Below are 25036 nucleotides of genomic sequence, written 5' to 3' on the forward strand. Positions count from 1 at the left end.
AACAATGTTTTGCACAGCAGCTAGATTGGGAGGAAGCTAATATATAGCGACAATTTATAAAGTGCCCCAAGATCTAGGTGTTGTGCAAGCCACATTTTCTCGTTTTATTTAAATTTTGCCTTGCAACCTTTACAACACCCCTTGAGGCAGGTGAGAGCGAATGTCCTCAGCAGGGACTGAGACACAGTGACTTGCCTTAATGAGCTACAGAAGTAGAATTGCAGCTATGGGGTTCCTGGTTCATGTCTCACATTCTTAGCCAATGCACCAGCTCCGAGGTTATAAAACGACAGATCTTGTGACCATGCTGTGCAAATGTTCTGAAAACAGCCCAAGGTCAAGCAATTCAGGGACAATGCAGAAAGTTGCCTACTTCCTGTAAGAAAGGTTTTGCTGACTAGAGTCACACCGAGCTCACTTCTAGTGTTCAAAGCATTTCATACACATTCACCCTCCTTAGAATGGCCCTATAAGGCAGGCCAGGGCTGTTTCTTACTTTTCCCAGGACCCCCATAAGCCAATAATGGTTTGCTTAACATACCCTACTGAGCTCTGGCCAGATTTCAACTTTCCAAGTCACAAGCTCATAGCCACTCTTCACTATAACCTATGATTGAACCTGTGATCTTTATAGGAAGTATCTACTCTAACCAGGGAGATAGTTTTTCACCTCCAGCCCATGCTGGCTGATCTCTCGCTCTGTCTTGTTTACCTGTTAGATCAGGCACAGAATTCAGAGGGTGGGATGTCAGCCAGGCCAAGCCTATTTATTTTAAAGGAGGAACCCCAGCAGGATCACAGTACTGTACCTTCCTTTTGTATTTAAACCTTTACTTGGGTCTGGTTAGAAGAAAAAGGGAAATATGTAAGGAAATTTATTTTAATCTAAAAAAAAGAGAGAAAAGCTCCAGAACACATTTATGGGTGGTTTTTTTAAAAATAAAATAAAAAATCCTTTATTGGCTTGGGAGATTGACGCTGAATGAAAGTCCACGAAAGGAGACACATTTCCGACACCCCTGCGATGGGTGTGTTTTTATCCTCTGGGATGCGGGTGCGCGCCCCTTTCCCTCGCGTTACCCCCCCCCCCATGATCGTCCTCGGCTACTTAGCCCCACACTGCTCCCAATTTCTGCCTGCTCGGTTGTTTCTCCCATCCGATCTCAACCCAGAAATATGCCCACCCAACAAACTTAACCATTCCATTCGCCGTCGTCCTCAAAACGGACCCCCCCCCCATCTTCCCCGCTTGCACAGACCAAAGAAATTCCCGAGCCGATAAACACGAAACGAAATAAGAAAAGAAAATGAGACTGCGGCCACAACAAATCGAGGATTTCCCAAGTTGTGCTCCGTTGCGCACGGTTGCCTGCGATCCTTTCCCTGCTCTGGGTTCGAAGGCGCGGATTAGAGGTGACTTTTAGGAGAAAAGAATAAGAAAGGAAGAAGGATCAGGAGCGGGGCGGGAAGCCTCCTTTTGTCTGCTGATGCTCCCGGTCGCTGGGGGGGGGGGGAGAGAGAGGGGCGCACGCGCGGCCCCTTTAAGCGAGGCGCGCCGCGCGTCTACCTTTCCCTTTTGCGCACCTGGCTCTTTCGAACTGCGCCCTTGCCGCCGCCTCATTGGCTGCGGCGCGCCAGCAGCGCCGCTTCTCCCCGGTAACCTGACCCCGGGGCGGAAAGGGAAGGCAACCTGAACGGGCTTAGGGGCAGCAGGGAGGAGAAGCCGCCTTTGCCCAGGGTCCTCTGGATTGGGCCATCGCGAGGCAGCGGGAGGAGCTTGGCTCCGTCATCTGCCCGCATGCAAAACCGTGCAGGGGTCGGCGGCTGCTGAGAGCAGGGCGCTGCAAGGGGAGAGGGGCGTCTGCGCGGTTGCAAGATCTCTCTTTCTCTCTCGATCTCCGCCGCACTCGCTTTTCTATTTCTCGCTTCTTCTCCAGCTGCATTCCAGGTTTTCCTCCTCCCGGAGCCTCCCACCTCATTTTCTCCTCCCCTCGAGGAGGCGGCGCCTCGTTTCAAGCTCTCTTTCTCCCTCTCCCCCTGGCTCTGCTGTTCCATTAAAGGAATGCTCTCCCCTCCACCCCTTCTCGCCACCACCTTCTCGCCGTGAAATTTAAATGCAGTTTTGACCCCCCCCCCAAAAAAAAAAGAGAGACAGAAGAAGGGCACTGACATCATCCTGCCTCGGAACTGAAAGCGAAGAAAACGAAGGCGAAGGGATCTGCTTCTTAATTTTTAACCATTATTGTTTCGTTTTGTTATAACTCTCCAAGCTGCTGCGGGCAGGAGGCTGGATCGCCGAGGGTGCGCGCTCAGTGCCCCTAGCGCAAGATTTTTTTGTTTTATTTTGCAGCGGGGGATCGAGGTGGCAGCGATGTTGGAGCAAGTGAAACGGGCAAAGACCTAAAGCAGGTTGATCTACGAGGCAACAACTGCCCCCCCCCACCCCCCGCTCCTGCGCGGCTTGCTGTGGTTTGATTAACCTCTGGTAAGTTGATTGCTTCACTTGGAGAGAAAAAAATAGCTACAGAGCTTTCGGAGCTGATCCTTTTTTAATTTGGGTTGTGTGGCTTTTTTAAATTTTTTTGGCGTCGAATTTAAGGCATGGGAGTTTTAGGCAGGAGAATGCGATTTACAGAAATGAGTGGATTTGCTCTTCTTCCTTGTTGTGCTCTTCCCTGAAGAATTATAGTGAACTGGGGTTTTTGTGTGTGTTTGTGTTGTTGTTGTTGTTTTAAAAAAAGAAACCCTCCAAGATGTTGCATTAAAAAACATTTTGACCTGAAGGATTAAAAAAAATAAAATTAAAAACAATTTTATTTAATTTTTGTGAAGGGCAGTTTTCTTAAAGGAGTAAAAGTAGAAGTGGCTCTATACAAACATGGCAAAGAATTCTGTGGAAGGGTCCAAGGAAGACCTGAGCAAAGTGACGGAAGAGGACATGTTGAGGTGCAGCAAGGAAGAGCTGGTGAAGAGGCTGAAGAAACTGGAGAGCGAAAAGATGAACTTGATGGTGGAGCACGGCAACTTGATCAAGGACGTGAACCAGAGGCTCCAGATTCACTTGCACGAGATCAGGGGGCTGAAGGAAGTGAACCAGAAGCTCCAGGACGACAACCACGAACTGAGGGAGCTCTGCTGCTTCCTGGACGATGACCGGCAGAAGGGGAAAAAGCTGTCCAGGGAATGGCAGAGGTTCGGGAGGCACACGGCCGGCGTGATGTGGAAGGAGGTGGGGATGTACCAGCAGAAGCTGAAGGAGCTGGAGGCAAAGCAGGACTCCCTCATGAGAGAGAACATGGAGCTGAAGGAGATTGTCCTGATGTTGGACGAGGAGAGGAACGGAGCGGGCTCTCGGAGTTCGATAGACAGCCAAGCCAGCCTCACCAACCTGAACGGGGGCTCTGGAACCAGGGATGTTGGAGATGGGAGCAGTACCTCCAGCACTGGCAGCGCAGGGAGCCCAGACCATCACCACCATCTTCACCATCACAAGCCTGTTGAGAACAAGGCCGGAGCTATCCGGAGGTCGATGGATGACCTCTCTGCCCCGCTTCACCACCGGAGCATCCCTAATGGACTGAATGGTAAGTTTTCTTTAAATCCACTTATCTCTCTCTCTCTCTCTCTCTCTCTCTCTCTCTCTCTCTCTGCATTGGAAATAGCAAGAAGCTTAGAGATCAGTCCAAGGGGGGAACCCACCTGTGGGATTTTGGCTTTGTTTGAGGCCTGTTGATCCTGTCTTGCAACCTGACACTTGTCCTCTTGACTTACAACTCGCTTAACAGAAGTCACGCTACGTAGGTTAAAGTTAACTCATAATAACAGCCCAGCCATGCTAGCAGTCTGGGTGGTTAAGGGAAACCCCCCACCCCCACATTTTTCAACGCATATTTTTTGGGAGAGTATAGCTCAGAAAAAAATAGTTATAAGTATGGAACCAGGTGTCTGTGCTCAGTTAGCACAAAGGTGCAGTCATTGTGTTAACCTGTGTCTCTTGTGACACTTCCCCCCCCCCCAGTACTCAGCAGCATGAGCTGTTCTGTTCATGGTACCAGCCTGTCATTTAGGAATTCCTTCTTCTTGGCTCCTGTGCTAACAGAAAGCTTGGCTATGATGTGCTCTTGCTTCTCTACAGAGTCTCCTGGGCAGGAGTGAAGGCTCTGGCTTCCTATTGTCTAGGCTTCACCATCTGCAGCAAAACAAACAAACAAATAGACAGACAGACACAGCTCCCTTGTCTCCAGGGTTCTTACCAGGTTCAGTTCATTAGCATGTAAGAAAAGCGCTTTGGGACAGAAGATGTCACAGGGATGCATACGAGATCTGGATGAGTGCAGGTCAGGCAATGGTAGCTGAAATGCTGGGTCCCAAATAGCGGTGTTGAGGATCTGATTGTTTTAAAAAACAACAACCCAGTTTCTTTTATGGCTGGTTGAGTGCAGAACAGTTTTGCTGCTGGTACTAATGCATCATTGCAAAATGTTTGCTAGCTGTGCCATTGAAGTGGAAGTTGTGATTCTCCCTCCTGCTCCATTATAAGGCTGAATGAATGGACTGTGTGGAGTTTCTAAATTAAACAGTGTTTAGTAAAATAAAATATAAAGTTTTCCCCTTCAGCCTTTCATATTTAGTTTTCTCCTGTTACCTGTTTGATAGTTTGAGCACCACAGAAAGCATGGCAGGGATAGCGATGACGGCAGTTTTAAGTCCTCATCTGTAAGGTGGTGATGAAAATGCTGATTCTTAGGTCTTTGCAATTTTTTATCTCACTGAACAATATCTGTGCCAAAAATATTGGTTAGTGTATGTGTAGTTTTGTGTGTGTGTGCTTAATTTGCTGTTCAGTGATTGGATCCATATAAATATTCTGAGTCACTTCTGCTAAACCCTGATACAAAGCTGATGTGATCTCATACTTATTTTATATATCTGCCTACATGTTGAGCTCATTCTGTCTCGAGGGCTTAGCAGAGTACGGGAACTTGGTTAGCATGCTGACAGTAGGACGAAATGTGTGTGCGCACGTGCCTTTGTAATGTTACATGCATCAGATTGCCAAGTGAAAAACTATCCTCCTTATCGCCTTGCCTGCAGCCGCCAAATTTGGTTCAGATAAAACTTAGCATATCATCTCTGAAAGGTGTTCAGACTTTGAGTAGCCAAGGAATGAGAAGTTGATGGAGATGCGGCAGCCACTCAGTCTGGCCACATGCTTTCTGGACTTTATACAAACAGAAAAGCCATGGGTAATATATTGGGCATTGTAGGGTGAGAGGTGGATTTTGGGGTCCTCACTTGAACAAACCTTTCAATTTGTTATGTAGGGCATTGGGCACTGAGCACTATAGTTAATGCATGTGCAAATACCCTTCAAATCTTAGCAGACTGATGCCTAACCTTTTATATTTGGAAATAAATCTTACCAGCTGTGTTAGGCTTGTGCTATTGCTTTTGTGTTGAACATTGGCCAATAACATCTGGAGTGGCACAGGATTTATAATGGTGTAGGATGCTCCCCTCACAGGGTGCTGAGCTGAGGGGCTGCCAAACAACAACAACAGCAACACCTATATTTATACGGGCCTTGGATAGATGGGCGATTGAGTTGCTGCAACTATGACCCACTTGAGAGCATTTGCAGAGCAGAAGGCAAGAGGGATGACACATGAAAATAATAAATATTGGGAGGGGGCACTAAATTTTGTCGTCGCTGAGGGTGCCATATCACCAGAGTCCACCCCTGTCCGGAGGGCATCTCATTGGTTACCTCTGCCCTATGGGATATTATTAATAGAATGAGCCACAGAAGACCTTGTGTTTGTAGTGCTCCTCCAGTGCTGCCCCAAGGAGGAATTTGAAAACTTCCCATTCATTTTTAGGCTAACTGCAGTTTGCTGTGGTGTCCAAACCCTGACAAACTGTGGTTAGACTTTGCTATGTTTAGTGGAAACAAGACAGCTTCAAAACATGTTTTACAAAGCTGGTTTGTTTCTCTGTCTGTAGATTGGATTAACCACAGTTTAGGGTCTGGACATAATGCTAAACTGTGCTTAATTTAAAACAGAAGTAGAAGTTTCCAATCTTCTCACAGCCATGCTAGGGATGGAGGGGTGTGCCAGCCCAGATTTCCTGTGGTTCCTTCTTTCAATGTTAAATCATGGCTTAGCATTGTATGTGAAATGGGCTATTGATTTCATTGGGGCTTGACTTCCAAACAAGTGTGCTTAGGTAGGCAAGTGTGCTCAGAAGGCATCTTCTCAAAAGCAATTCAGTTTTGTTAAGAATAATGCTGTGTGAATTGATAAGTAGTGGATATTGTGGCTAAGATGACAAGAAGTGGCCTAGAAATTTTCTTTCTCACACTCATGTAGCCAGCCTTTGTAGTAATACACCTGTCAGATTTGGCCTGCAAGGCCAATCCTTATAATGATTTGGCCTCTGGAGCTGAAAAGGCCTTCTCTCCTGCCTCAAACATGTTTTTGCCTTCAGTCTTGCTGAAAACCTAAGGGAATCCATAGTTATGAAGAGTTCCTGTGCTTCAATTATTTACCAGTACACCACTGATTAATGTACTTGGATTTAATCCAAACCATACTCTCCAGACAAAATTTAAATAAGGGTTTTTAATGGAAAAGTTAGTTCTACATAAACACTTTGACTGAAGAAGGAGCATAACACCACGATTGCATCCCAAGGATCTCCTTGAATCAAGGCAACGGAAATCAAGAACAAAACCTGGCAGAATAATTTAATAGGCATGTAAGAATGGGATTCCTGAACAACTGACGGTCCAGGTGCAAATGACTGAGAAATAAGGGCAGAAAACTGGGGAGAGGGTCTGGCCATGGATTAGATGAGTGCATGGTGTTCATGCTGAAGGTGAGCATGCGCTTGGTGTTTGAGTGATGGGACAGGTGGATAATTTGGAGTGGAGTTGTGAGGGAACTGAGGCATGATAAGAGAAGGTGGCTGGAATAGCTGAGGTAAAAAAAGGAGGGATGGAGTGGAAGGGATGGATTATCACAATCCTGTTCAGTAGGGAAATATGGCCTCTCTGTCTGGCCCTTGGGACTCACTCTAAGCCAAACCCCTCACCCGTTGTGTTTTGCACCCTCCTCAAGTAGGAGGATAGGCCCTGAACCAATGGCTTCAAGTTACAAGAAACATCAGGAATAACTTTCTGGCAATAATAACTGTTTGACAGTTGAACAGATTCCCTCAGACTCTGGTGGTGGACTCTCCTTCATGGGAGGTTTTTTCATGGATGCTTCAGTTGAGATTCCTGCATTGCAGTGGGTTGGACTAGATGACCCTTGGGGTCCCTTTTTACTCTACAACCCTACGATTCCATAAGTGTTTTTTGCCTGGCTGGAATGTGTCCTTGAACTCAGATTATGCGTCTTACTTGCCAGGATAGAGGTGGGTTTGTGTGTGCGGGCAAAGGCAGGAGTGCTGGTACAGAGGTAGAAATTGCATGATTGCCCTGCCTCCTTTTGCCTCTGGTTCAACCCACCACTGGCATGCAGCCCCCAGAAGATTTATGAGAAGGAAATATGACCCCTCTACTGGAAAAAGTTCCTGATCAGGAAATGGGAGAATACACTATATTATGCAATGCTAAAGGAATGGCCCTCTGCTGTGTCTCTTACAGGAGTCAACAATTACCTACAATGCTACTGTCTTTAACAGCCACTGGCATTTGGGCACTGCTGGTTTGTTAAACCCTTCCCAGTGTTACTTACAAGAACACCTAACAAAACACAGGAGACTTGGCTGTCTACACACTGCCAATAGGAATTGATAGCAGTAGTTCTACAAGATGGCATTAAAGCTCCTATTTAAAACTACCCTCTGCCAACCTGTCAAAGGAAATGGTAGTTTGTTTATTTTTGGCATTTTATGTACCGCCCAGTCAACCGTGTTGTGGTTCTGCGAAAGAACTCAAAGAGGAAACTACAGTTCCCAGCATTCTCCAGTTCTTCAGGAGTTCTGCCTTAGAAAAACTGCAGACTCTGCTCTCGTTCTGATCCCACCCATGGCTGGCATGCCGCCTCTGACAGATTGCGGTAAAAAGGTTTCTCCAGTCCTGCCTTGGGATGAGTGGTGCTAAGCCTCTTTCAATCAAACCAGTTTTAAGTGTGTGCGGTATGGCTGTGCCTGAATAATGGATTCACAGGGCCCTCCACCCTGATGGAGAGAGAGAGAGAGAGAGAGAGAGAGAGAGGTTTTGCACAAGCTCAGCAAGACTTTATGACTGAATTTGGATGCTGCTGTGCTGGCTTGTGATCTCCATAAAATTCTTCTTGCAATCTAGTTCAGTCCTCAGTCCTCATAATCTACGTTTTGTTCTAATTTTGAGTATCCATACCCTGCCTTTCAGCTGAATGATTCTCTTTTTTAATTTTAATTTTATTGTATTATAAATATCAATACATTACATAACAATATACACTTAACATAACATTACATATGTTACATACAAAACATACAACATATATCTCACCTTCGCCACCCCTTCTACCTACCTACCGACCAAGACACAAACACACTGATTATTGAATTCCAACCAGTCTCATTGTGTAATTTTGTCACTCATTAAATCTATGCGCAATTCATACTACTTATTTTATCTTTTGTAATAATTACGTCTTTTCACTCGTCTGATTTCTCTGTTCATTAGATTTATTTATACATCTGTCAGGAGGTTTGTGTTTTGTATATAAATTTTGAGATAATCATTGAATATTGACCAATCTTTATTGACCCTTTGTGTGGTATTTCCTCTCCATCTCCCAGACAACTTTGCAAGCTGTGAGTACTCAATCAGGTTGAATGATTCTCAAGGTGACTTAAGAATAGGCTGTGTTAATAGTGGGGATTGAGACCCCAAAACTTGACACAGCCGTGGTTCAACAATCCATAGCTCCCCTGGCTGATAGATGGCACCCAAATATGCTTCCCTCTGGCTCCGCAATGCCAGGGCAAATGGCAGCTGGAGCTGAGTGTTATTTCTGGCAGGGAGAAAGGAAGCCAGCTCCTTGTAGCTGGTCCTTCTCTGGCTGATTGATCAGGCCAGGCTGAATGTCTCCTTGCTCCGATTGCCTTTCCCCCTCTACATAACTGACCGCTGCAGTCTGCAGGAGAGAGGACCTCCTGTAGATATCAATTTCATCAAGAAGTGTAAGAACAGGTCCTTTAGTGTGGTGGCACCTACATGTTGGAAATCCCTCCTGGAGATTTTTATCACGGTTTGGATCTGGCTTTTTATTCTTGATGCTTTGAAATGTTGCTTGCTTTGGGATGTCTCGGGTAGAGTGATTTGCGAATGAAGTAAAAATAAATATTATTCCTTCGGAGACAGGGGGCGTAACCTCCCAGTGGGTGGGTCCCCTGGCACAAGGCATAGGCCCAAGTGTCTGTCTCATCTTCATAAGGAGACTGTAGAGAAGCAGTCTTGCAGTGGATCCATCAGCCTTCTGAATTCCCCCTGTTCTTCTAAGCTGGGAATACTGGCACTTCGCTGCTGGGTTCCAGGGAAGCACTGACGTCAACAGGAACATGTGTGGTAACTTGCCTAAGCTTCCCCTCTAGGCTATCAAGCCACCCACCCCACCCTCCCTTATGTTGTAGGGTTCTGGGGGTTGAGAAATCACTTGGCAATTCTGCTCCTTTGAATTCCTTTGCCCTGGAATACAGAGACGGGAGAGACGAATAAGTCTGGCACAGGGAAGGCAAATTGCTGCTGAGGCAGTTTTCTTTGGGTACTTCCTCCACTAAATGCATGTGTGGCTTTTGGGAGGCGTAAAAATGCAGAAAGCGATGGTCTGTTCTTAGGTTGAATCTCTTGTGGGCTGCTGCTGCTGCTGCTGCTGCAGGAAAGGTGCCCTATGCTGAATCATCCATATTATGGCCGTAACGTGGAGTATTTAATTTCATTTATTTACCAACCTTTAGTTTAAACTCTGGTAAGTGCCAAAATGGGAGACATCTTGGGAACAATGGAATATCCCTACCTGGAGAGTCACTGCCCATTATTGTAGACAATACTGAGTAGAAGGGATCTGTGGACTGACTGGGGGATAAGATAATTCTATATGTATTCATAGTGGGGTTCAGGTACTATAATCAATTCAAAGTGTTGGTGCTGACCTTTAAAGCCCTAATCGACTTCGACCCTGTATAGCTGAAGGAGCGTTTCCACCTCCATTGTCTAGCCCAGACACTGAGGTTCAGCGCCGAAGGCCTTCTGGCAGTTCCCTCATTGCAAGAAGTGAGGGTATAGGGAACCAGGCAGAGGGCCTTCTTGGTAGTGGCGCCAGCCATGTGGAATGCCCTCCCATCAGAAGTTAAGGAGATAAATATATAGTACCTTGGATGTCGAATGGAGTCCGTTCCGGAAGTCTGTTCGACTTCCAAAATGTTTGGAAACCAATCAGAAGCAGCCAATGAGAAGCTGCGGAAGCCCCGTCAGACATTTGGGTTCCAAAAGAACGTTTGCAAACCAGAACAATCACTTTTGTGGCATTCAGGAGCCAAAACGTCCGAGTTCCAGTGCATTCGGGATCCAAAGTATGACTGTACAACCTTTAGAAGACATCTGAAAGCAGTCCTGTATAGGGAAGTGTTTAACGTTTGGTGTTTTATTATGCTTTTACATTTGCTGGAAGCCGCCCAGACTATCTGGGGCAACCCAATTGGATGGTTCAAATGATGATGATGATGATGATGATGATAATAATAATAATAATTTAATTATCATTATCATCTTCATCCTCATCAGATTGCCCTATAAATTCTGCCTCCTCAAGTATGTGTGGAACATTCTTTCGGAATTAACCAGGATGTACAAGGGTGCATAATTATGCCTGTATACCCTGTATGCCTGTATACCTGTACCGAATATAAAAAATTTTTCCAGCAAAAATGAAAAGGGTGGCGCTGTTGTGGCCTTGTTCAGTCCCTTGCGTTTATATAAAAGAGACTAAAGTCTGAAGCCTGCTTTCGTACCCTGTGGCACGTAAAACAGGTGTGCCATGTTTGTGCGTCTTTTAAGATGCTGCAATTGGCCCCAAGCTCACGTTTTCCTTGGTGAAATGTTGTGAATGGCAAAACCTGCAGTTTGCTGCATGGCGAAGCAGTAGTGCAGACACTTTACTAGCTGGCTGGAATGCAAATCGAGCTCGCCCCACTGAAAAGTGTTTTGTGAATCGGCTCTCCATTTGGGTACGCTGTTGGAATTTCTTGTCCTGCGAACAATAGATTCCCTGAGCTTTGTTATAATCTGCTCATGTGTGTGAGCACAGTTCCTCCCACTTCTTGGCTGCCTGTGTGGGAAGGAACTCTCTGGCGGCAAGCCAACATTTTCTCCCCACCCCCCACCCCCTGGGTATGGAGGCCTCTGTTTTCCAAACATCCAGCTTCAGACACCCAAAGGTGGATGGTTGTTGGCGTTCAACTTGGTGATGAGTCCTGGATATGGGTTTCATTTGCTGAGAGTTGAGACAGCTATCTTCATATTCTTTCTTCAGCATCATTCCTGGGTTTCCTTCTAAACCTGATCTTTCTCTGAGTACGCATGTTAAGAACTTCAATGGCTCAGATAAGCCATCAGTATTCTGTGTAGTCCATCCTAAGTGCTTCTTGCAAAAGCCTTCACATATGTAAAGGTAGCCTCTTATCCGTGCTGTTTGTACTGAAGTTGAAAAGTCTGCTGTAGCAAAAGCAGTATGTAGCAGTTCTATTAGGACTCATACCATTGCTGGTGGCACTGTGGGTTAAACCACTGAACCTAGGACTTGCTGATCAGAAGGTCGGCGGATCATATCCCCGCAACGGGGTGAGCTCCCGTTGCTCAGTCCCAGCTCCTGCCAACCTAGCAGTTCGAAAGCATGTCAAAGTGCAAATAGATAAATAGGTACCGCTCTGGCGGGAAGGTAAACGGCGTTTCCGTGCACTGCTCTGGTTCGCCAGAAGTGGCTTAGTCATGCTGGCCACATGATCCGGAAGCTGTACGCCAGCTCCCTTGGCCAATAAAGCGAGATGAGCACCGCAACCCCTGAGTCGGCCACGACTGGACCTAATGGTCAGGGGTCCCTTTACCTTTACCTTTACCTTTACCTTTACCTTTACCATTACCATTACCATTGCTGGTGGGAGAGTAAACTCTGAGTTTGGAGCTAAAAGAAACCCTCCAAAAACTCTACAATTTTGACCCCACCCAGAAGTCTGGTGTCAAGGCCAACTGTTACAAATCAGGGCCCAGTTTTACTTTCATTTTTTAAGCTGGCATGTTTTCACATGCCACCTTCTTAATGTGTATTGAAAGGGTTGTCCAGTAGACGTCGGAGAAAGCAAGTGTTTATTTTTTTGTTAGGAAGTGAAGCTCAAGGGCCTTGCATGCAGAAGATTCAATCGCCTTTTCATCTCCAAATAAGGGCTGGGAATGGTCCCTGCCTGGGACCCTACAGAGCCACTTCTAGTACATATAGATAATGCAGAACCAGATGAGCTAATGGTCTGCGTCCTGTATATGGCAGCTTCCTTGTTCATTTTGTAGCTCAGCACTGCAGGTGCCTTGGTGTTAGACCTTTCCAACTCCCTCTTTTCTCTGCTTTTCTTTTCTGCTCTGCTTAGAAAAATACAAAGCGCCCAGGCTGCAGGTTGACATCCTCTTAGAAAAAGAATAGACGTGTTTTGAGAGTGTAAACATGTTTTGAGAAAGAACCTGATAGCAGCGTTCAAGGTCAAAATCTGTGAGGCATCTCCCTCAAACAATCCTGAGAGTTCTCGAAGAAGCAGCAACTGGCATCTGCTCCCTCCTTTCCCCCAAGGACATGAGAAATACAAATACGAAAGGTTCCACTCCTTTTCATTGCACAGCTCCTAGTATGTGAGGTGTTTTATTAACCATTTTCTTCTTCTTTATTGCTACACTTAGCATCGTAGCTAAGCTTGTGAGCTCAGAACCAGGAAATCCTCATTTCAAATCACTGGGCCTGTTGGCGCATCATGCTCAGCCAAACTATGGCATATCATGAATGTTCAGGCTCCTGAGGAGGCAACTGTACCCGTTTGCTCCTTCCTAGGCTTTTTAGGTCAGTGTGCACAGCCAATAAACCAAGCATTGGCTTAGCATGTTGTCCAAATCCGAAATCATGGGTAAGGGTTCTCTTCCATAACCGTGATGACCTGTAGCCAAGGTTTGACCTATGGTAGAGGTTTTTAAAACAGTTTAGAAGTGGTGTGTGTCTGTGTGTACCATCTCCCTTGTGCGGAGAGGTGGTTCAGAGTTCGGCTGCAGTTCTCTGTTTTAAAAATGATGAAGGTGCCCAATAGAAATTCACCCAAACATTTCAATCAGAGTCTTGGATTTTTATTTTTTAAAAACCTGCACAAAACGTTAACACAGTAAAAGCTCTTTTAGGAAAAAAACAAATCAGGCATTGAGGTCATGATACTTTGCTAAAAGAGTTGGTGAGAAACAAACCCAGAATTCGCTGCAATGTAGGAATGCATATTGATTGCATGTGAATATTCTGCTCAAAAGCAAGCTTAAACATTAGCTTGTCCCCTAAATGACTCTCTCCCCAACACTCTTTCTTTCCCGGATGTGTTTCCATGACTCCACATTCTTATGGTTGGAACCTTCCTTAGATTTTGATCAGGCAAGGCCTTTTGAAATTTGACATTGACCCCACGGAGGGCAATGCTTATTTCCCTTTTAGATCCCAAAACACAGAGTGGTAAGGCTGAATGGGATCCAAATGCCAACCTTTTTTATTTGCTTTATGAGGTAGCAACTTGTGTTTATTGCTGTGTTTCTAAGGACTTTCCCTTCCAGGATCTGGCTCGGCTCAGAACCTGCTTACCTTCACAGGCCTCTTCAGACCACTTAAGCCCAACCTCAAACATGGGACCCATTGAAGTGCTTTACTGTGTAGATCTTCTACCACCACTACCCCTAGTCACTTTTTTTATTTAAAGAAAACTACAGCAGTGGGAACACAGTGATTCTCATCAGATCAACTCATGACCCAGTTATGGGTTACTTGGACACCAGAGATCTAGGCCAGCTCGCAGCACAGAGCCAGAACCCTGCACCCCCACATGTTCCAGACAGATTGTCATGTGCGATTGCAGCCTGTGATTTCGTTTATCTGATGCACAGCCTGCCCGAGGCAGGGAGGAAACGGGTGCATGGCATGTTTTGCCAGACATTATGATGGGAAAAGGGCTCTGGCCTGATTGAAGTGAGTGGCGACCAAACCTTGTGGGAGGAAAAGCAAGCTCCTGGTTCCTCTCTTCCCCACCCTCCTGTTACTTCCAGTCAATAAGGTGACCGACTGTGGAGGGCAGGTCTCCTATATCTGCGCTATACATTTGAAGCAGCTGCATATATACCACTTTATCTGCATATCTGAAGGAGCTTTACCAGTATATCTGAAGGAGCATCTCCACCCCCATCATTCTGCCCAGACACTGAGGTCCAGTGCCGAGGGCCTTCTGGCAGTTCCCTCACTGCGAGAAGCCAAGTTACAGGGAACCAGGAAGAGGGCCTTCTCGTTAGTGGCACCCGCCCTGTGGAACGCCCTCCCATCAGATGTCAAAGAGAACAACAACTATCTGACTTTTAGAAGACATCTAAAGGCAGCCCTGTTTAGGGAAGCTTTTAATGTTTGATGCTTTATTGTGTTTTTAATATTGTGTTGGAAGCTACCCAGAGTGGCTGGGGAAGCCCAGCCAGATGGGCGGAGTATAAATAAATTCTTCTTCTTCTTACTTTAAGCAGTCATTGCTCCCCCCAGAGGATTCTGGGAACAGTAGTGTGTTAAGGGCATCAAACATTGTTAGGAGACCCCTGTTTCCCACCCACCCACGGAGTTTCATTTCCCAAATTTCCCTGGGAAAAGGGACAAATAGTTAAACCACTCTAAGAACTGCAGCTTGATGGGGGGGGGGGGGGAACAGGAGTCCCCTAACAATTTTCCTCAGTGCCCTTAAGAAATTACAGTTGGTTTGATAAAGCCTCAGATGCAGAGGGTACCAGAGAAAAGAAAACTCTGGCAGGTTACAGGCTCTTCTGCACAAGTGATGAAAAGTTGCATTTTGCTGAAATCTCCAATGTATCGGAGCCCTCTCTTCCTGTAACACCTGGTCACCTGCTCTTTCCAAGTTCCTTAGTTTGATCTGGGGGAGGACAAAACATGGGTGTGGTTCCAAACTCGCAATTTGGGCCAGTTTATTTTCCCGTCCTACTTCCAGTGAAGTTTGAGGTGTCCAAATGCCACACCCTATGGCTGGCATCTTAGATGGCTGCGGTGGCCATTCATGTGGCTGGCTAGGTGTGGCAGGTAAGTGGCTCAGGTGTTGCCATATCCTGGAATTTCTCTGAAGTGTGGCAAGAGGCAGGACGCGAAGAGCTATAATCTCCCCACTTCTTTGTGACATATCAAAATAAGGATGGCTGTGTGGCAGACTGCAGGCTTGCCCCAACCCCTTCTGGCCCCACCAAATTTTAATCATGGCGTGGCAGTAAATTTCATGAGGAATATGAAGCAATGAAGTTTCCATGTGCTTTATATTTCATATAAATAGGTTTTTGCATTGCTGTTTGGTGTGTGTCCTAGAACGAAAGCGGGCCTCTGCTAATCTGGCCCTTGATTTTTTTAAAAATAAAATTGTTCAGCATATTCCCTACGAAGCACCTGAAAGTGATTTCACAATACAACATAACCTTTATGCAGAACAATTACACACATAAAAACAATTAAAAAACATTACATATGTAAAAAGAGTTAAAACCTAAAGCCTGTCCAGACACGTAGACGTTTGTGTGTTTTTATCTTTTTATTGCTAATTTTAATTATTTTTAAGGGTGTTTGCTGATAATTTTAATGTTGCTAGCAAACTGCTTAGACGTTTTATTGCAGTCAAGTGCTGTATACATTTTGTTAATTAAACTAATTCACTGAAACAATAATTCTGTCTGTCTGTCTATGTCTGTCTGCCTGCCTATCTGCCTAGCTATCTAGCTATCTGATAACTTTTAGGGAAAGAGCCACAGCCAGATGGGTGGGCATGAATAATAAAATTATTGTTGTTATTATTATTATTATTATTATTATTATTATTATTATTATTTTATTATTATTTGCATGCAGAAGGTCCTAGGTTCAGGTGGTGGCATCTCAGGTATGGCCTGGAGAGAACCCTGCCAGAAACCCCACAGAACTGCTGCTAGTAAGTATAGGTATTATCGATCTAGTTGGGCTAATAGAATCATAGAATTGTAGTGTTGGAAGGGACCACAAGGGACATCTAGTCCCACCCCGTGCAACTGCACCAGTGGTTTGACTTAATATGAGGCAGCTTCCAATGTTAGGAAATTCTCCAGATCCTCAGCTCGTCCCTAATTATGTGAGCCTCATATCCTTGGAATGTGTGGTGCACCACTGATGTGAGTCACCTGCTACATCATTCTAGATTCAGGTAGGTAGCCGTGTTGGTCTGATGCAGTCGAATAAATTAAAAAAGTAAAAAATTGTCCAGCAGCAACTTAGAGACCAACTAAGTTTGTTCTGGGTATACGCTATCGTGAAGTGTGCATGCACACGAAAGCTTATACCCAGAACAAACTTAGTTGGTCTCTAAGGTGCTACTGGACAATTTTTTAATTTATTTTGACTGCTACATCATGTTCAGCTTTGTCATATATATATATATAGACTTGCTATTCATGAGGTGGCTCAGATTGTTATGTGTGGTTCCCAGAAATATGTCTATTGCTGCTTGAATAGCTAAGTCAGTAAAGCATGAGACTCTTAAACTTAGTGTCGTCGGTTCGAACTCCACATTGGGCAAATGCTTCCTGCATTGCAGCATGTTTGACTGGATGACCCTCGTGGGCCCTTCCAACTCTGAAGTTCTATGATCTATGTACTATTGGAGCATTCAAGACAAGGCACTTTGCCAAGAAACCACCACTTTGCTTCAGTTTGCCCTCTTGCCTTTCTGCCTGAATCTGTCCATATTATGGGTGACCTTGTCTAGCTCTTTTCCTTGGCTGGCTCTAGTCAAGCAGGGTACAGATTCTTTACCCTTAGTGAGTAAAGCACAGGTGTACGGAAGGAAACCAGCTGAGATATTTACCTTTTTGGCCAATTAAGCTGCTGACTGATGTGTCTGCAGTAATAGCCCATCATGGCTATGTGGTTTTCCAAAGAAGGATTGCTGTCTTGGGGGTTAGGAGGGTGGAAAGATCGCCACTAGTACTATTGATCCCCACTTGTAAATGCTCACTTAGGGGGCACAATGTATTGCAGTAAAGCAGAGGTATGGAAGCATTATTTGAAAGGAAGTGGCTGTTGCCTGGGGGGGGTGGGGGGTGGGAACTGATCCATGCGTGTGGCCATTAAGGCACAATATATACTTCCCTCTTCCTTGCCTCCCTGCCAGCCCTGTAGGCCAGAGAACCTTCTGTTTTCATTAAGGTATTGACAATCAATGTGCATGTTTGCTGGGATAAATTAATGAGGCCAGAAAGAGCAACAGGGGGCGGAGGCAGGAAACGGGGCTAGACCATTGGGATTTCCCAGCAACTGGCAAAGGCCATCCTGGATGTAAAAAAATGTTTTGAAAAGATAAATAAAGAACAGAGAAACGTGCATTACTTGTTTGTTTTAAATTTCCCAATTCCAAAGATCTCACTGTCTCTCTCTCGGTGTACATACCTTCCAACATTTCTCCAATGAAAGTAGCAATATCCTATTCCATATTAATATTATTAATAATAATGTTATTATTTATAACCCACCCATCTGACGGGGTTGCCCCAGCTACTCTGAGCAGCTAACAAAATGAATTTCAATAGGGACAAATGTCAGGTTCTGCAATTAGGCAGGAAGAATATAAGATGGGGGATGCCTGACTTATTAGCAGTACATGTGAAAAGGATCTAGGGGTTTTCTTAGATTGCAAGCTTAACATGAGTCTGCAGTGTGATGCAGCAGCAAACAAAGCTAATGCTATTCTAGGTTGCCAGTTCAAATAGGAAAACCAAGTTCTGCACAAAGCACAAGTGTCAGCCAATCTCCAGGAATCTCTTGCATGCAGAAGGTCCCAGGTAAAATCTCCAGCGTCTCCCGGTGGGCAGGCAGAGACACCCGCCCGAAATCTTGGAGAGCTGCAGTCAGACAATACTGAGGTGGACAAGCCAGTTTCTGACTCAGGAAGCTGTCCGTTACCATGTTCCTTCCTAGGATACCGATTATATTGTCAAGAACGTGGGGTGAACAGCTTGTGGTTCTGGGGCCACACCTGCCTTAACAAGGCTCCCAGGTCCAAGCAGCCACATACCAACAGCAAGAGGGAGATGCTCCCAGAGAGCCGGTTGGTCTGGTCTGACAGCTTTGGTCTGAGAGACTTTCATGTGCAACTCAACCATCTCTTGCTGATGTTGCCTATAGATTTGTTCTCTTGCCCAGACTCTTATTTGTACATCAGTTGAAATGCACCCAGATTTGAAATGGACTATTGCCTAGCACTTACATCAGTTAAACCTGATAGTTCTTGAGAGTTCAGCTGCCCAAAGGTGTCTGTGTTCCCTTGCTTATATAATTTAGTATTTGTTACTTTTGCCTCAAATCTTTCCCCTTCTTTCTTTCTCTGACCGCCACCTCTTCCGCTGCCGTTTCCCGGTTTCCTCTCAGTTTTGGTATGTTCTAGCTAAAAAACGTCAGAATAACGACTCCTTATGGATTGCGAGAGAAAATCAATCAAGAGTCTCTGGGCCGTTGATGCAATTATGGTCTCATACCTGTCCGAGGCAATTAAATAATGGAACGGAAACTGAGTAATGTCAAATATCTGGTTCCTTCCCGCGGTACATGATTACAAAGGATCAAATTAATTTAAGCCGTGGGCCTGCTAAGTTAGAGTGCTGCGTTTAGGTGAAGATTGGCTGGGGAATTTGGGAGAGTGAAGGTCCTGAATCATTTAGCATAGGAGCAATCTGAGAGGCAGTAAATAATATAGTTTGGTTTTAAAAACACAGTCATGGGGAACTTGTCCAGAAGAAGAAACCATCCCTCGAGACCTGTTATATTTAAACAGGAAGTGTAATATTGGTAGAAAGTATCTGATACCAAAATTCCTACTTGAAGTGTTTATTCAGTGTTGGCCTAGGCATAAAAAGAGAACCCCTATTTATTAATTCCAGGATTGGTTGGTTGATAAGAATATATTTGCTGGTTTGGAGCACCAGCCCAGTGACCTGTCAAGAATGACATAAGCAGAGCTTTAACCTCTTGTTGGTAACCAATCTATGGTATTCAGATGTGTTTTGCCCCTCAGAGTGGAAGCTCAATAGAGCTCTCATGGTAAACAGCTTTCGGGAAGCCTATTCTTTTACATACAATATGATATATATGCAATTTAATAGCTGTCACAAAGAGGGTGGAGCAAATTTATTTTCTATAGGACCAGAGGGTAGTATCCAAACCAGTGGGTCCAAATTACAAAAAAAGGGGGAGGGAGATTTCAACTAAACATGAGTCAGCAGTGTGATGCAGCAGCAAAGATGGCTAACGCTATTCTCGGCTTCATCAACAGATGTGTATAGTGCAGATCAAGGGAAGTAATGGTCCCACTCTATTCTGCCTTGGTCTGACCACATCTGAAATAGTGTGTCCAATTCTGGGCATCTCAGTTTAAGAAGGATGTTCACAAGCTGGACATGTGCAGAGGACGGCAACCAAGATGATCAAGGGTCTGGAAACCATGCTTTATGAGGAACCTTGAAATAACAGTTTGCTCTTTTTCTTAAAAAAAGGCTAAACAAATAATCTCTCAGAGGTATTGTTCCAACCGAATAGTATGATTTTTATCCGGAGAATACCTGCCATGTTTCTCCAGCTGACCTTAATTTTCCTCGAACCCATCTGACTGATAACAGAAAGGTTCTTTTGCGAACCTTTTCCCAACCCAGCAATATCCTTTTGGAGGTGACCAGAAGTGTGTACGGTATTTCAAATGCATGCACAAGCTTTTCTCATTCTTGTGTTACCGTGCGGGGGGAAGGGGTTGGGAAAGAGTTCAAGTGCTGAATTGCTCAGAGCTGTCAAAGGTACAGGAGTCCTGCCAGGAAGGGAAAAGCAAACAAACAAACCATGACAACCATAATCTTGTACTCTGACTTCTGCTGTTTGCTCCAGGCCTCTCTGCATGGGTGGGACTTGGAGTGCTTACGCTGGCAATCAACTGGCTGTCCGTGGGATGAAGCTCATATAGATTTAGCGCAAGGAGGGAGAGCTGTTCGGATCGTTGCTACAAGTTACGGGGAAAACTCCTCCTGAGGAGCAGTGGAATTCCTCCCTGCGGCTCCTCTTTCTTGTAGACCCTTCAGGAAGAACTGCCTACAGTTCCCCCAAGCATTCTTTCGCGAACGTGTGTTGGGCGGTTGCAGCCAATTTCAGCAAAAATCGAGGCTGAAGGATAAACCACACGTTTCAGGGTAGACAGGCACAACTGTCTCCTTAACTGAAAAGCAAAAGAATCATAGAATTGCAGAGTTGGAAGGGACCCCAAAGGTCATTTAGTCCAACCCCCTGCAGGGCACGAATCTTTTGCAAAATCTGGGGCTCAAAGCCACAACCCTGAGATTAAGAGTCATATTCTCTAGTGACTGAGCTATCTGCTTTGGGAGGCTGCAGATTTGAGTGAAGGAGCATTGTGAGAGGAAGGGGTGCTTAATTACCGTACTTTTCCATGTATAAGAACAACCCAATACCCCCCCCCCAGTAATAATCAGAGAGGGGAAATAGAATTTGAAACACACAATATTTGTAACAAAACATATAAAAATAAGCACCCATATAAGTCAAGGAGTAGATTAAAAGATCAATTTCACTTTCAAATCAAATCCATTGGTTTCCCCCCACATCAACCATTCATAGAAGCTCTTTGATCCAGCGGAAGGGGCGCTGAGAGGCAATTTTCTATTACTCCGCCTTCCTTCTGCAGCCCTTGCCCCCATCCCCAAATCTGATCCAAGTACTGGGGAAACCTTTGGGACAGCATTTGGTGGGAGCAAGGGGGGGGGGGTTAAGCACCTCCTCCCCTGCTGCTTCTCTAGTCAAATTGCAGCCTCATCCACTACTTTCCATTACAAAGAAAAGAAAATTAGTGAAAGTCTCTGACATGTTGGCATATATAGGGGCTGAGAGATAAAAAGGGAAGCTCCTGGGTTCTGATCTTGTCTCTCTGCCACAAATTGGCTCAGTGGTCTGAATCCTGACTGGTCTTGCGGTGTGTATTCCCTCTATTTCCAATGCTCATTTGGAAGTGGTGTTGCTTATGCAGCTAAACCATCGCCACCCACATACATTGACAGATTTGGGGGAACTCTTAAGGGTTGTAGAAGTAAAAAGTTTTCCTAGGGGAAACATTGTGGAGACCCCCTAAAGCAGTCCAACAGTGACTGAGCATGCTCAGTGGCCCCTGAAACCTGGCAGACTGTTGATGCACATGGAAATGGATGGGGAAATGGAATGGAGTTTCCGGGCGGCGGGCGTGGCTGATTAGAACAGTGAACAAGAACACTGCCCGCTGCAACATTTTGTTGCAGGCCCCACGTGCTAAGCATGACACGTTTCCTGCAAAGCCTTGGGCTGCGAGATTCTCAGATAGACAAACTCTCCCTGTGTGTGTGTTTTAAGTCTCACATCCCAATTCTTTAAACGAGAGTGCTCGTTAGGGTGGGTGTTTGTGGGTGGGCGTGTAAGTAAAATGAGCCGTTGCCGTTCTTGGCTTTTGCTTCAACCATGCAGTGACTTTCACAAAGAAGCAGCACTCCTGTTTCTATGGAGAGGGACGTGTTCACACAGCCTTTAATTTGGGAGATGGAGCTAACCTTCTCCTATGCTTCACAACTCAGTAAGCAGCGCGAAGACAGATTCTCGGAGACAATGCTACTTTTTCTGCCAGCAGATATCTATTTGTGGAAATGGGTCAGCTTCCTCTTGGTGGACACGTTAGCGCTCCAGTGCCTGGGAGCGCTTGCTTTACAATTTTTCTGTCCGCGACGCAGGCAGCAGAGCTCCTCTGCATAACTACTCGTGGCAGCCCAGTGTTTCATGAATTGAAGCGAGTTAACCACAAGGAGAGGATGACATTTCGAGACAGCGCAGGATGAATTCCAAGTCCCGGGCGCACGCACACGAGCTGGATTGCTGTAAAACAAAAGGGGATGTTGTTGTTTTTAGTAGCAAATGCGAGCACAGAAACCATATAAAGGGAGCACCTTAAAGACCAACTGAGTTAGTTCTAGGTATGAGCTTTCGTGTGCATGCACACTTCTTCAGATAGGTATCTGAAGAAGTGTGCATGCACACGAAAGCTCATACCTAGAACTAACTCAGTTGGTCTTTAAGGTGCTACTGGAAGTAATTTTTTTATTTTGTTTTGACCATGGCAGACCAACACGGCTACCTATCTGTAACTGTACATATAAAGGGAGGCATGTTTAAAACAGCCCCAACTGTGGGTTTATTCCATTACCTGCGCAAACCTTTGGTGTTAACGAAATCTCACCTGAACTGATGCTGGGCTTCGGTGTGATGGTGGCTAGCTGCCCTCATCTTCACTGTGGGGCTGCCTTTGTTATTGTTATCACATCCCTTCTACGCAAGCCTTTGAGGGTGATGTGCAATAAAAATGGTGGAAATTGGTTAACCACAAAGAAAACCCCGACAGTGGATACTTATTTTTTTAATATAATGAAATAGGCACCAATGGCAGAGGCCCAATCTAGCTGGAAATGAATGAAAATGCCTTCAGTTGTTTCTGGAAAGTGCAGAGAGTATCTCAACAGCAGTACTATCCACCAGGAAAAGGGCAGCCCCACTGAAAGCCCTGCTGAATTACTAAGGCAGAGGCAAAGCTGGCACACTAAATTACAGTGGTACCTTTGGATGCGAACAGGATCTGTTCCGGAGTCCCGTTCGCATCCTGAGTAGAACATAACACGCGACTGTGCATCTGCGTGTGCGCGGGTCGTGTTTTGCCGCTTCCGTGCATGCGTGTGATGTCGTTTTGAGCGTCTGCGCATGCGCGCACGACGAAACCCAAAAGTAACGCGTTCTGTTAATTCTGGGTGGCCGCAGAGCGTAACTTGAAAATGCTCAACCTGAAGCATATTTAACCCAAGGTATGACTGTACTGTTTCTGTACCATTTGCATTTCTACCTCCTTTTCTGTGGAATTCAGAGAGCCTTCATCACACTAGATTCCCAGTATGCTAGGGAGCAAACTATGTGGCTTGTATTTGTCATGAGACGTGGGGATGTGTGCTGCCCTGGTCATCTCTTTGTTCTGGGGATCTAACTGATGTGACTGCCACTATTTGGGGTTTTTTAAAAAACTCGAGGGTGGCCTTAGTGGTGGTTGAAACAGATGGATTTTGAATACTGCTTCAAGAGTTTAGAGCCTGCCCCCCCCCCCGCTCTGTTCTTGTATTTGTAAATAGAACATTTGGTACATAGACACCTTCAGAGCTCTCTCACCCAGAGGAAATTATTCTGGCAGTGCCCTGGAACTTGTCTCTGCTCAGGAAAGTTGAGTGTCAAATGCATGACAATAGAATGGAATATTATCAAAATGGCGCCGCAGTTGAGAGCTGCATTAGAAAATGGCAACCCAAGCTCTGTTGTACATAGAGCTTTTCTAAGAAGGCTGCACCGTTTATAGTAAAGGCAAGCATAGTGCTGAAAATTGGTCATGTAGCCCACAGCGGCTTGGTTCACATGTTGCAGCCAAACATACCCCATTTTGGGCTTATGAACTGGGAACTAAATTGGGAAGTGAATGCCCATACGCAGACATTCTGATTCCCCATCTCACTTCCTGATTTGATCAAATCACAGTTTGCTGTTATATCTAGACTGGGCAAACCGCATGGTTCATGTAGCACGGTCAGTTATTAACAGCCAGAAAAAGAAAGAAAACACATCACCAAAAAAAGAGTAAGGAAAGATGTTACACATTTGCATAAACTTTGTATGCACTGATATTTGTGTGTAGATGCGTATTAAATATATTTTAACTGGCCTTGGACCAGACAGCCCTTCAAAAATAGAGGACTGTCCTCTGTCCAGTGGGACACCTCAAGTTTCTGCAAAGCATTGTTTTCCTTGGTTGGATGTAAGGACAACCATGGTTTGAGCAACCTAGGAAATGAGGAAAAGAATTGAATTGCAGTACGTGAGGGGAGGAGATAATGGGAGCCTAAGGTTTGGAAACAGACAGACAAACCCAGAAATAGCTTGCCTCTCCGGGAGATATATAGGGAGGTAGCTTTTAAGATGATGGATGCTTGACAGTATGTCCCTTCCCTCTGCAGCCACTCTGACTATGTGATTTCTGCCAAGTTCTCAGTTTTATATTAGCTGCTGTTGGCCTAATTTTGTTGTGACAGCTCCAAACTACAGAGCAGGCTTTTCCTGTGCCAGGGGCTCCTAAATTTAAGCAGGCAAAAAGCTGTTTTGGGCACCCAAGGAGATTTGTGTGCAGGGCACATGGCAGGACTGTAGTCGGGCTAGACTGACTCTAAGCTTGGTGGCTCAACTTTGGTTGCCCCTAAATCCACAATTTGAAACCTGATGCAGAAGAATTGAAGAACTCTATTTTATTACTTTTATATTATTCAATTCCATTAACAAATTGCTTCCCGTAAAATATCTCAAGAGTGATTTCCCAGTAAAAACCTTTGCTGCGCTTCAAAAAAACGGAGATTGTAGATTGGAAATGGGTCAGAAAAGGGGGGCAAAGATGATCAACGGGTTTAGAGAGACTCCCCTCTGAGGGAAAGGTTGCAGTGGTTGAGGGTTCTTAGTTTCAAGAAAAAGCGACTTAGAGGCGACATTGTAGAAGTTTATAAAGCAGATGGAGGAAAGGTTTTCTCCCTCGTAATGTTCGTACTCGTGGACATTCAACGAATGTCGGAAGATTCAGGACAGCTTTTTAAAAAGTATTTCTTCACACT

At 45.2% G+C, this 25036-nt stretch overlaps 1 protein-coding gene across 4 annotated transcripts in view; it reads left to right on the forward strand.

Annotated features, from left to right (window-relative positions):
* The first annotated feature begins 1726 nt into the window (after window positions 1-1726).
* Window positions 1727-25036, forward strand: part of CCDC85C (coiled-coil domain containing 85C) — a 170588-nt gene continuing 147278 nt past the window's right edge. Inside the window, exons 1-2 of one of the 4 annotated variants that reach the window (XM_081864258.1) lie at window positions 1732-2485; window positions 2833-3584. In XM_081864258.1, the coding sequence (XP_081720384.1) occupies window positions 2879-3584 (706 nt within the window). In that variant the 5' untranslated portion in view covers window positions 1732-2485; window positions 2833-2878. Of the gene's footprint in view, window positions 3585-25036 lie in introns of all 4 variants that reach the window. The other 3 variants (XM_081864260.1, XM_081864259.1, XM_081864257.1) reach the window with 3 other exon arrangements.

Source organism: Podarcis erhardii, assembly GCF_964252035.2.
Source record: "Podarcis erhardii genome assembly, chromosome: 1".
Lineage (NCBI taxonomy): Eukaryota > Metazoa > Chordata > Lepidosauria > Squamata > Lacertidae > Podarcis > Podarcis erhardii.